Here is a 13,775-nt window from a genome sequence, read left to right on the forward strand (position 1 = left end):
GAACAGCTAATCAGTACGCAAAAAGAGGCATTTCGAGTATGCCTAATAGAGTTATAGAGGCCTAAGGAAGGTCTATCTGCTACCAGGAGGTGCCCAATACATGACAGGAAAGGATGGTTTTACTTGGTATGCTCAAGAGCCCACAGGAGATTAAAGGATGCCTTGCACATATCGCCCAGATGTAAGCAGACAATTTATGCATGTAGGAGGGGACTACAAGTTAGCTTTGAAGTGGTGGAGACATGGTCCGAGGGACGAAGCCGAGGAGTCCCGTCATAAAGCGAGCCTTAGCAAAGATAATACTGCTTTCTGGCATTTGATTAATTCTCACTTTTTGAGAGCAGTAGATGGTCCCCATTTGGAGATTGCAATTAGTGAAACCGAATGGGTAGCCCATTTTCTAATTTCTATATGAACCCCCTTGAGGCCCTGGGCCCCCTGGACCCATCATCCATACTGATGTTCCATCTTACAGTCCTATTAGCCTCTCATTTACATTAGAGGAGGTTAACAAGGCCTTTAATTAGGGGGGGGGCGGGGGAGGAAGAACACCGTGTCACAATGGCATCCCTGTGGATCTTTTTAAAGTTAATAGCCCCTTGTGTGGCCCCTTATTGACACTGGTCCTAGGACCTTGCTGTAGTGTACGCTTTAAAAGAAAAATTGGTCAGAGTCACTTATTGTCCCCATTTACAAGAAGGGAGACTGACATAATCCTGCCTGCTACCTGCCGATTCATTTTTAGACTCATTGGCAAAGGTTGCCAGATGTATTGTTTTAAACAGATTACAGGACTTGGCAGAAAAAACGAAATCCTATCGGACATACAATATGGATTTTGCAGAAAAAACGAAATCCTATCGGACATACAATATGGATTTTGCACAGGCCTAGGACAACTGAGCAGGGACTAAATCTTAAAGTTTTGATTGGGAATCATACTCGGGTCAAGCTTTGGTAGACTTATCGTCTGTATTTGACTGCGTTAAGCATGATAGCTTTTGGAACATAATGAGACATTTGGAGTTGATCTACCTATAGTATAGTTTCTTAGGCATCTATACTCGTGGAGTAGGGCCAGATTGCGTTACCGTTTTAAAGGGGAGTGTACCTGATCATTCATCATAGAGTGGGGTAAGGCAGGGCTGTGTACTCACTCCCTTCGTTTTTTTCGTTTTTTTTTTCTTTTTTTTTTTTATATATAAACAGCTTTGAAAGTGCGCTGGTTGATCAATGTAGAGATCTTCCCCAAATTGTACATCTCCTGATTTATGCTGTTCTCTATGCTGACGATGCCGTATTCATGGCCCATACCCCAGTGGGATTGAAACGTCTCCTTACCTGCTTTGTTCCCTATATGAAGGAACTAGGATTGCTAGTTAATATAAGTAAACCCTTTGTCATGAAGTGTAGGAAAGGGTCCCTGAAGTGCTGCAGTATAATGATCAGTGGTACAAACAACTGTTTTACTAAAACCTTTGCCTACCTTGGCATTTTGTTTGATCGGGAGGGTTCTTAGATACAGGCTACCAACACTAGGAGGATCTGGTTTATGAAATTATGAAAACTATCACAACCTTGCATAATTTTTCGTGGAAGCTTGGTAAGAAGCTGCCCCCCCCCCCCCCCCCCCCCCCCAATGAAATGCTAATCATTTATAAAGCACATTCTGCCTACTGCCTTATAAGGGGCGGGTGTGTGGGAGCATATCAACTGTAATGCCTTGGCAATGGTGGGAAATGTTTTCCTAAGGTATCTCCTTTCTGTTCTCAATAGTAGCTCCTCGTAGAAATGCCACACTATGTTCGGGTTATGTTTTTTAACAGACATAGCAAAGATTCAGCCATTTCTACTCTGGCATAAGATTTGGTCACCTGAGCACACTAGACTGAATCGTGAAATCGTTGTGAAGTGTCTTAAATCTCTTTCTGCCTTCTAAATACTGTGGTTGAAATACATTAAAATTGTTGTGGGTGATCTGTGGCACCCAGGATATTTTGATCACCCTGAAACCCTGGAGTGTATTAGTAGAAAGAAATTAAAAGTGGATTGTTTGTCATTATTTGAGGATCAAAGGTTGTCTACCAAACTGTTTAAGCACGGCAAACCTAAAAATGAAATGATGCTGGTTACAGATGATATGCAACCCTATTTAAAATTGGTTCATGTGCCCAACACAGGTTTTAATTCATTTTAGATTGGATATACTTCCTCGCTTGACTAGCGTTTCTAATATAAATGGTTGGTCTCCAGTTTTAGTCAACTGTCCCTGTGACTGTTTGGACCCAAAGTTCAATGCACATTGTCTTATTTGTAAATTTTAAAACGTACAGATGAAGTGTTCGATCTTACCCTTGTCGAGGTCCCAAAATTTCATACAATGTCAGACTGAATATGTGTTCTTTCAATCTCTACCGACTGTTTACATTTGCAACATTATGTAAAGGTTCTTATGGGCTGTGATCAATTGCAGAAATATCTTATACCCTTGGTGGGGGGAGAGGGGGCTAGGTCTCCATGGAGTACTTTACTTTTTAATCTAAATGTATTTGTATTTTTATTTTTTGTTTTTAACACATTTAATGTTTTTCTATTTTGAGCTTTTATGATTTTTTCAAGTGAAATCAAATAAAGCTTATTTTGACTTTGACAGAATATTGCAAATTGTTGTCTATGTAGGCCAAGAATGATGTTCACTATGCCAAGGACAACTGCAGACTCTCAAGCAAACCACCACATTCTCACTCACTCATGCTCCTTTACATTCCCTCATTTGCACACATCTCACGATCTTTTAGTCTTCTCCCATTAACTGCCATATAATTACACTTACTCACGTTCACACTTGCTTGTACTCACTCTTTCTCTCGTCCATTCTCACTCAGATTCATTCACATTAATTTAGTCTCATTCACGCTTGCTCTCACTTTTAATCCCACTCTTTCTCACTTAGTCACTTGAACTCAGTCTTCTTCATAATTACAGTTGTCTGATCACTCGTTCTCACTCAGTCTTGAATATTCTCACACACACACTGGCTCATTCATTTTCACTCAGTTACACTCCGTGTCATTCACTCACTCAATTTTACTCACATTCTTTTTTACTCGCACTTACTGTCATTCAGTCTCGTCCACTCTCAATAATTGCACTCGCCCCTTACTCATTCTCTCTCACTTTGACACACTCTTTCACATTCATTCTCACTATTACTAATTTTCACTGATTTGTTCTCTTGCTCTTGCTCATTTATTCTCACTTACACTCACTTTTACTCAGTGTGACTCACCGATACTGTCACTCACTCATTCCTTCATTCTCATTTTCATTAGCACACATTCACACAGAGATGCTCACACACACACTCTTTCCCAGACACACACCATTTAAAAGCATTTCCTTGCTTATCTTGCTGTCAGTGCAGCCCTGTTTCACCTCCATCCATTGTCCGAATAACCACACAGATGCTTCCCCCTTCAAAGCAGCACACGGTCATGAGGGACCTGCGCAATTTCCAGGTTATGATAGGTACACCAAGTTCTGAAGGTTTTGAAACCCATGCTATTCTGTTTCTCTTAGGTTTCACTGTTTTCTATCATTTCCCTTGGGAATGGTATCCTCTGCCAACTTTCGAATCATTTTGTACTTTTTAACTTAATAATCCTTCATGTGTGACGTGATCGTTTTCACCCTGAGTAATTGCAAAGAGGTAAATATATTTTATTGGCAGAGGATGAATACACAAGACTACTAGAAATCCCTGTAAATGTGCACCCTACCTCAATATTGTTTTTGATGTGTGTATTGTGTTAGTGCCATGCAACCACAGCACCTTCTTCCAGTCGAGCAGTTTCATGATTCCAACCTGGCGTGTCGTAGGGTGCACTTTTTTAATCAATCTTTTATCCACATTTGATACAAACGGTACACTTTATAGAAGTCATAAAGCCAAACATTGCATTTAAAAAATCTGCAGGTTATGTCGAGTTTGTCCCTGTCAAGGAGGGTTTTCTTAAATCCCTTGGAGCATTTTAAGAAATTGGTGAAAACTGGCTATGAAATCGTAGTGTATTTAATAGATTGTTTTGTGAATTCTAGAAAGCTCGTTTTCCATGCTGTGTATAGAAGATTGATTAAAATGAGTACTTAAATTCACCTCTCAGAAGGCCCACAATATCAGGGGTGCACCTTATGACACATGGGGTTGGGTGCAATCATCGGAAGGTGGTGAGCTCAGTCCTACAGTAGTGCACAGTTCATGTCAGTAGATATGGAGAATAACCTCCTATTCCTTCACTCAGTTATAGTGTTTGTTCTACTATGCTTAGTTATTTATAACATATATAAAAAATCCCCTTATACATGTGGTTAGGGGTGACAGGAAACCATAAGAATGGGCCTAATAAGTTGGAAGAAATGCTAATATCTTGTGAAATACTTTTCTGATTGTGTAAAAACATTTTGCAAAAAGGATTTCTTTTTACACTGAACAAGATACAAAAGAGGCTTATTTCTTTCTAACGAAGCAAAACATTGACCCTGGGAAAGCAGTACGATGGCGCTAAGTGTGCTGTTTGTTTTGTTGAAATAAGATGTATTTCTTAGCCCTAGGACTTTCTTTTTCCACTGGAATTCCCAGCATATCAGCATGATTCGCTGACACACCGGAAGTGGGAAACTCATGCTATGGGAAAGCGACCGACGGTGGCATGAGATGGCGAGCAAGCGCTTTGTGTTACATTTTGCTAAATTAATGGAAGGTGTTACTCAATTCCTGCACTGTCACGGATTTACATTCCAGTTTCCTCTGCGGGACACAGGGCATGTCTGTTACTGTACATAGCCTCGAGACAAAGGGAGGTGAGAGTCTGCTCCGAGTATGCCCCTTCAGTCCTAGGAAATGAAGACCCCGAAATTAAGATGAGTGCCACTACTCTAGGGGACATGCTGTGTGCGAAAACATTTAGAGTATGCCAGCAAACGTGCGATATGGTCTAGTGAAATTGCCATTTTTGCGTCGTGTAAATAGTTCAATTTAAGCTGTGGTTAATTTGTGAAACAAAGACTGCCGGTGCCAGAAGCTCTCCCCAGAAACCTACGGCTGCTGTAGTAAAATGGCACGCCGAATACCAAGACCGGTAGTCATCAATCCACTACCAGACATTCCCTGCCCCTTTTTCTCGCACTTGCTGGTTCCTGACCCCTGTTTGTGACGGGTTTAACCGTCTTTTTCTTCCACCGTCTTTCCAATCTGTGAGTTTTTTCTCCTTCTCTTGCAACTGGTTAATATCTGATCCAGGAAAAATAAGTACCGGACACTAAAATTAATTGCCGGTACTCCCCACGGGCAACCACCAGCGCAAATTAAGTACTGAATTATGTAAGTACATTGCTGTTATACATGCAACATTGTAGTCTGAATAAGACCTTTGTCTGCGGAAGAAAATATGGTATCCTTTCTGTGTCCGTTTTTCTCTTCCGCCCATTACGTGCTCTGTACATCTGTGCGCACTCGTTTTGGTTGCAGTAGAGAGTATTAATTTGTTCTTAAGTAAACCGGGATTTCGGAGAATTAATTTTAACCTTGATTCTTATTTTATCATCTCTTGGATAGGGTGGCATGTAGTAACATAGTTCTAGAGCAGTGGTCTTCAAACTTTTTAATGCCGCGCCGCCCCAGTTGAAAAATAAAAATCATTGGGCCCCCCCTCAGAATTTTTCACAATTATTTTAGAAAGATGGCAATGTTTAAATAGGTTTAAACCTATTTAAACCTATTTAAACATTGCAGTTAAGTACTGTTACCTTTTTAAAACTGCAATAACATGCTTTTGCTTAAAACAAAGGCATGTTATCTGTATAATATTTCTTTTGGCCAGAGTTTGGCGCCCCCCCTGGGATCACTTGAGGCCCCCCAAGGGGGGCCCGCCCCCCCAGTTTGAAGACCTCTGTTCTAGAGTAAGCTTGGCCACCCATGCCATTTCCTACCTTTATAGAAGAAACATGTAAAGGTAACTACGCAGTTTTTTTTCTAACTTTATTGGGTTTTGTATTACATTATTGCATTTTTGTGATGATAAATCCACACGCACTTCGCTTTCTTAAAGGAAAACAAGGGGGCCAGGGAATCAGTAAAGGAGTTAAACCAATAGGAGTAACAGGTTTCAGTAGCCGATACAGGCACGTCTAACTCTGTGTTCCCATCGATTTAAGGATCGCCTGATAGGATTTCCCCTCCAGAGCAAGCTTGCAGAACCTGCCTTCTGCTAAACAGAAACCCACCGCAAAGGTGCGGAGCTCAGGAAGAGATGCGGCCTAGTGGTTCGAGTTTCCGGTTTTTGTACTACAGAATCAGGCCGAATTCTTACCTCAGCTCAATATCCTGTGATTATGAGCGAATCACTATATCTATCTGAGCCTAAACGGGGAAAAATGTGGCGCGTCCGGTTCTGGCGCTATAAAATATTGCAGAAGAAGGAAACCTGGGACTAATCACGCAGTGTACTTTGATAAAGTGCTGGCATCAAGCTCTTAGTTCCCTGATGCTTAGAAATTCCCACATGCTAGTAGCTACCTGGAATTCACTCCTTTTGTTTCAAGTATCCCTCAGTCCCAGTTATTTATATGATTGTTTTATTTTTCTTTAGCTGAATTATTCATGTACTATGAGTAGTTCTCTTTTATGTAACGTCATATCATACTTAAACGTCTATTACGCAATTCACTCTCTAGCTACATGATTTTCGCTGACTTTGAGGTACAGCTTTAGATCTGATAATAAGGCTCAGCTTAAGTGAAGGCCAAGATTGTTGTTGGTCGAGACAAAATTGAATTTTCTCAGCGTCCTCCTGTCTTTTTTCAGGCAGAAGGTCTGGAATAAGGCTCTGCAGCGTAATTAATTAGACTAGGGCAATATTCTAGTTGAAACATCTAGTTACAGCAAGTCAGATTTGTGCACAAACTATGAAAAAATTTAAATATTTAGCATTGACTTTAAAGAAAACCACTAGCATAAACAAGTGATTATACTCGCTCTGTTGTCATAGGTGTAGTGAAAACCAGAATCTTTTGTGGCCTAATCATAGGGAAGAAGCTATTTCCAGATTTTCCCCTACTTTGCTCTATACTCCTCAGACTCGAGAAGTGGGTGTCCAGTGAACAGTAGAATGGTGAATGAATAGATTTCTAACCCCCCTCCCTAGACAAATAGAATGGTGAATGAATAGAGTTGTGAACACCTCTCCACCCCGACCGTTGTGTCTTCACAAACGTGAGGCAAAAAGGAATCATGGGTACTGTTGTCTCACCATTTCTGATCCTCCCTCTGGCCTCCAACAACCTTTTACACACCAGTGAGAGGGGACATCTTCTTGCTGAGTACATTTGTGGCTCTGACAGAACCACTGTCAGCACACAATCAGCTAACTGTTTTCTCATAGGAAGCACGGAGCACGGTCCTTGGAGTGAAAGCCAGAGTAAGGTAGCAAATGGCTTCTGAGGTAGGTGAAGGAGGGTGGCAGGAGCTAGGTGCATATTTTTAGTTTGCAGCCTACCAGACAGCCCAGCACCTCTTAGGGACGTTCAGAAAGCTCACCTAGAAATGCATTCTGCCCATTGCTTGCCATTAGCTTTGTATTTTGTAATTCACATTTTCTCGCTTTCCTTTTACTGTTTTTTTGTTTTAGGCTGTCCAGCTTAAGTTCATAGTTTCCCTGCCCAAACCTTATTTACAGTAACCTTCTGAGTGCTCTCTTTTTGTAAACAGGCCTGTAAGTCTTGTTCTTATCTCGTCACCTTTGCTGTGCATTCAGACACCAAGGTCAAATGTCAGGTACTGTCTTCTGTGTGCGCTTGTTTACTTTTCTTTCTTTGACTTCAAAGTGAGAGGATTTATAAGACAATCTTGCTGGACACTGGGGGTAGGAAATAATTTTTTTCTCACACGTCAACATTTAAATGAACTGTGTAAGTATTTCAGAATATATCAGAATAAGGAATACAAATGAAGCACATTTTTTGTTATTTTTGAAGAGTGTTGGAAACAAGTACTTTAATATGGTCAAAACAAATCATTTCATTAGGTGATGCAATTTCTACACATTTATGTCTGTGCGCTGGATAGTTTAATTAGTAAAACTGTGCAAATGTAATGATAATCTCAATTGAAAATGTGTGTCTGTAGTGGCAGTGTGATACCACACCATGAATACTCTGCACCCTTCCACTTTACACCACTCTACTGCACTCTGCACCACTCCACTGTATGCCACTGCACCCTACTCCACTTCACACTACACCTCTCTACTCTATCCTGTACCACTGTACTCTATGCCAGTGCACTCTTTGCCACTCCACACAATTGCACTCATCACCACTGCCCTCTACATCACTCCCGTCTAGGTGACACCAGTCTAGTCTGCACATCTCCACTCTGTCACTATACTGTACACCACTCTGCAACACTGCACTCTACGCCACTCTGCAACACAGCACCCAACACCACTACACTCTATACCAGTACACTGTAAGCCAGTGCACTTTCCTATGTAGCAACTCAACTATGTCCTTGCTGTCTACCCCAATCCGCTGTATGTCACTCTAATACAGTCTGCACAACTCTACTCCACCCTGCACCACTCCACTCTACGCCAATGCACTCTGTCACTGCACTTTACGCCACTGCTCTCGGTACCACTCTACTTCACTCTACATCAATGCACATTGACACTCTCTGCCACACTATGCTGCTCCACTCCACTGCACTCCACAGCACCATACTCTACTCTACACCACTCTGTGCTACTCTACACCACTGCACTGTATTTCACTCTACACTAATGCCCTCTGCTTCACTCAACTCTACACCACTGTACGCCATTCTGCTCTACGCCACTGCACTCTGTGCCATTCTACTCTACTCAGCACCACTCTGTGCTACTCTACTCTGCACCACCCTGTGCTACTCTACTCGGCACCACTCTGTGCTACTCTACTCGGCACCACTCTGTGCTACTCTACTCGGCACCACTCTGTGCTACTCTACTCGGCACCACTCTGTGCTACTCTACTCGGCACCACTCTGTGCTACTCTACTCGGCACCACTCTGTGCTACTCTACTCGGCACCACTCTGTGCTACTCTACTCGGCACCACTCTGTGCTACTCTACTCGGCACCACTCTGTGCTACTCTACTCGGCACCACTCTGTGCTACTCTACTCGGCACCACTCTGTGCTACTCTACTCGGCACCACTCTGTGCTACTCTACTCGGCACCACTCTGTGCTACTCTACTCGGCACCACTCTATGCTACTCTACTCGGCACCACTCTATGCTACTCTACTCGGCACCACTCTATGCTACTCTACTCGGCACCACTCTATGCTACTCTGCACCACTCTGTGCTACTCCACTCTGCACCACTCTATGCAACTCTACTCGGCACCACTCTATGCAACTCTACTCGGCACCACTCTATGCAACTCTACTCGGCACCACTCTATGCAACTCTACTCTACACCACCCTGTACCACTGCACCTATGCCACTCGGCACCACTCTGCACTCTATGCCACTTAATTCTATGCCACTCAACTCTACTTTGCACTCTACACCACTGCACTATATGCCACTCCACTCTGCACCACTCTGCCCCACTAGACCATTGCATTGTATACTGCTGACTTCACTGCTACTTCACTCTTTGCCACTCCACTATTTGCCCCTACGCTCTGCAACACTCTACGCCAATAAACTCTTCACCAGTCCACTGTACTCTATGCCACTCCACTGTATGCCACTCTACATGACTTCACACTATGCCACTCCAATACACAACACTCTCTGCCATGCCACTACACGCCACTCTACTCTACAACACTTAACTCCACTGTCCACCATTCCACTTTACAACATTCAATGCCACTATCCTACTGCCTCTAATTTTTAGACATGATTAATGCAGCCACACTGGTGTACAGCATGGCTAAGACACTTTGGCAAAGCCATTGACTTTGTTGAATGCTTTTCTTTAATATGAGAAGAGACGAAGGCCGGAAGGCAGTTTAGTTGGGGGTGGGGGTATAATACTGTAATGTATATAGCTCCCCATAACTTCTCTTACTATGCATAGCTGAATTTTCAGAACAGTTTACAGCGAAGGTGCTCATGAGGAGCCAACATAAAACTGTGGATTGGTGTTAATAATTGTGAGTTTTCCCCATCGAAGGAATCAAGTGACTTCTTTGCTCCCGTTGTCTATGATTATCATTTGAGACTACTCCCCCGGGAACAATGCCCTTCCTAACACCTACCCTTTCGTAATGCTATATGCTGTTGAAAGAGTTCGGTTTGTGGTCTTTTTTTGTATGTGTTTCTTTTAGATAACTCATTACGTGAAAGATGAATCGTTTTGACTGCTTTGTTTAGTCAACTTGCTCTCTTTCTCAACAGGACATGCACTTAAACCCCAAGTGTCCTCCATTTTCACTTCCTTTCTGGACGGTTTGAAAAAATTCTACATCACAAAGGTAACTTTAATGTGTCTTTTGTATCTAATGTCCTTTAGTTTCCACTCACTAAACAGTGCCATTTCTACCCTAAACAAACCAGGTGACAGGAAGAAATAAATATAGTATACATTTAATATCAGTGTGCATACATTGCAAGTCTAAACTATAAATAGACGCGAGCCAAACAATAAAACAAATTGTCTGACTATGGGTATGCATTGCTCATTTATAACAATTAAATATGTATCATAGCTTTTAAATCCACTCATTCCCTCTTTATTTTCAACCATTTGTGTGACCATTTGAATTACAATATACATCTATTTAATTCCCTGCTTTTACTGTTGTTCCTTAAATGTCATGTAACGGGTTGCAGCTCTGTTACTTCCACCTTTCAGTAAGGTCGTTTGAAACTTAGCTATCGGGTTCAGTGGCAATTAATCAATTTATTTTGCTTGGAACCAACCATTGTTGTTACAGCTATCTAATTGTTCTTGCCACACATGCGCACGGAAAACCAGGACTCGTAGTGATGCTAATATGGAAGTATGAGATCTGGAGTATTAATGTCTATGCAAAAAGGAAATTGTGCACATAAACACTCTTGTCAGACATCCTCCCAACCCACAATCACCATATCTATCTCTCTCTTTCTCTCTCACACAGACACCACCTAAAAACGATTTCTGTGTATCACATCCTCTCTCACAAACACATACTCATACATGCATTGTAGGAGGCTGGCACAGTGTGTGGTGGAAACCTATGGTATTACATCTTATACTGGGTCCAGGCAACCCTTATTAGATAGTGTTACAGTGTCTAGGTAGCCAGGACTCTCTAGTGGTAGCTGTGGTGAGCAGCCAAGACTTATGTAGGAGTGTGAAGCACTTGTAGTCCCGCAGTAATCACAAAATAACTTATCACACATGAAAGTAACCACACAGTGTTGCAAAAATAAAGGTACTTTATTACAGGAACACCAAACTAGATTACTATAGGCAAACCCTTTTCTGGAGGTAAGTACACACAAAATATACACAGGTAAGCATTAGAAAATAGTATAAAATAGCCCTATTGGGGGAAGGGGAGGGGAGGGGCAAACCATATACTAAAAGAAAGTGCAGTGCGAGACTTGGTTCCCCGCCAGAGGATATGGAGTAGTTAGCCAAGGGATGGGAGAGAGTGGAACCCCATGAAATTAGTATCTAGAAGACCCCCAGCGACCAAGAGAGCAGAGGTAGGTTATCTGGTTGTCCCATAGGCTAACATGGGGACTCATAAATATTGCAAAAACAGGACGGGCTGGTTGAACCCAATGGTGTATTCTGGGTGAAGAGGACCTGCAAACCGAGGGGACAGAGGCCAGTCAACTCGGGAGTGTCCAGGTGGGGCAAGAGGAAAAGCCCACCATTCTGTGGGTGAAGTTCTGGGTCGACGGTGGTTATCAAGTCCAGATGCGGAGTCAGGAGCTGCAGAGGAGTCGCTGAAGTCACCTAGGAGCTGTCCCTCACCAGATTGCAGATGGGTCAGTGGTCAGGAAGACCACCAACAAGCACAAACAAATGCATCTATAGCTGCTGGAGATTTGCAGTGCTGAAGAGGACCAGCAAGGTCCTGGGGACTCGACCCTTGGGGGGATGGGCGAAGTCCGGGTTGACCCTCGGAAGACAGGAGAGCCAGCGGAAGCTGTTGGAGCCCCCACTAGCAACCCATTGGCAGCAGGCCCAGTAAGTCACAGTGAGGCCCCCACAGCACACCTGAAGAGGAGTTCCAGGTCACTGGAGCAACAGAGAGGAGACTGTCATGCAGAAGTAGAGTGCTGGGGGCTGGGACTACTTGGAGCCTGAAGGTCCCTTAAAGCATGAGTCAACAAGCCCTGGTTGCTGCAACAGTAGCAGTGCACAGGGATTCTTTCTTGGAGCAAAAGGCAAGGACGCACCGTCTCCCAAGTTGGACAGAAGGCAGAGAGGGCCCAGGAGACCTCTCAAAACTACTACCTGTGTTGGAGAATCTTTGCAGGTCCAGAGTATAGCAGATCCCAGAAGCCGGATGTCGTTGCCTTAGATGCAGAGGGGTGACTGCTTTACTCCAAGGGAGATTCCTTCTTGCTTCTTGGGTGCAGCCCAAAGTCTTGCTGACCCTAGAAGATGCACCTCAGTGGAAATGTTGCAAGTTGCTAACAGGAGCCGCATAAATAATGTTGCAAGGAGAGGTTGTCTCGATGGTGCAGTCTTGTTTGATTTCTGTGAAGTCCAGCAGCAGTTTTGGTGGCCAGTAGCAGAAGGGGTTGTTGCAGAAGAGTCCTGGTGGGGTCTTGCACACCAAATCTGGATACCCACCCTCAACAGAGTCCCTAAATAGCCCAAAAAGGGGCTTGGATTCTCTGCAAGGTGACCACCAATCAGACAGGCTCATTGACATCATCTGCCTAACTTGATCAGTCAGATGCTCCCAGGGGCTTCTGCCCTTCTTGTTTTCAAGATGGCAGAATCAAGTGGCCTACCTGGTGGAGCTCTGGGCACCACCCCTGAGGTGGAGATGGACAGTGGAGTGGTCACTCCCCTTTCCTTTGTGCAGTTTTGTGCCAAAGCAGAGACCAGGGGTCCCTGGACTGGTCCAAACCGGATTATGCAAGGAGGGCACCAAATGTACCCTTCAAAGCAAACCAGTGGCATGAGGAGGCTACCTCTCCCCAGCCTTCTAACACCTATTTCCAAAGGAGAGGAGATTGCACCCCTCTCCCACAGGAAATCCATTGTTCTGCCTTCCCCTGTTTGAGCTGGTCTGCAGCAGCTTGGGCTGCTCGCAAACCCTGAAAGACTGGTAGGAGCAATATTGGGGGTTCCTCTAAGGAGCCCCCAGAGTGCATGGGATAATGCCATCAATACTGGCATCACAGCGCCCAGAGTGCATGGGATCATGCCATCAATACTGGCATCAGTATTGGGGATTGATTCCCACATGTTTGATACCAACCATGCCTAGGTTCGGAGTTACCATTATGCAGCTGTACCTATGGCCAGAACATAGCTAAAATGGCTTTCCTGTACTTACGAAGTCCAGTGACTATAGAACTGGAGTTCGTAGGGGCACATCTGCTCCGTCAGTGGTGCCCCCACACACACAGGGGCTTGCACCCTGCCCTTAGGACAGGAAGGGGCTACCATAGGGGTGACTTACAGTGACCTGGTGTAGTGACCAGCAGTGAAAGGGTGCATGCACTTTTTCACGCAGGCTGCAAATGGCAGGCCTACAGACAGTT

General features: G+C 43.7%; 1 protein-coding gene across 1 annotated transcript in view; it reads left to right on the top strand.

The window, feature by feature from the left end:
- Positions 1–13,775, top strand: part of AGPS (alkylglycerone phosphate synthase) — a 605,536-nt gene that overhangs the window by 343,832 nt on the left and 247,929 nt on the right. The window contains exon 13 of the mRNA XM_069225421.1: positions 10,452–10,528. Coding sequence (XP_069081522.1) covers positions 10,452–10,528 — 77 coding nt within the window. The remainder of the gene's footprint in view (positions 1–10,451; positions 10,529–13,775) is intronic.

This window comes from Pleurodeles waltl, chromosome 3_1, assembly GCF_031143425.1.
Source record: "Pleurodeles waltl isolate 20211129_DDA chromosome 3_1, aPleWal1.hap1.20221129, whole genome shotgun sequence".
Lineage (NCBI taxonomy): Eukaryota > Metazoa > Chordata > Amphibia > Caudata > Salamandridae > Pleurodeles > Pleurodeles waltl.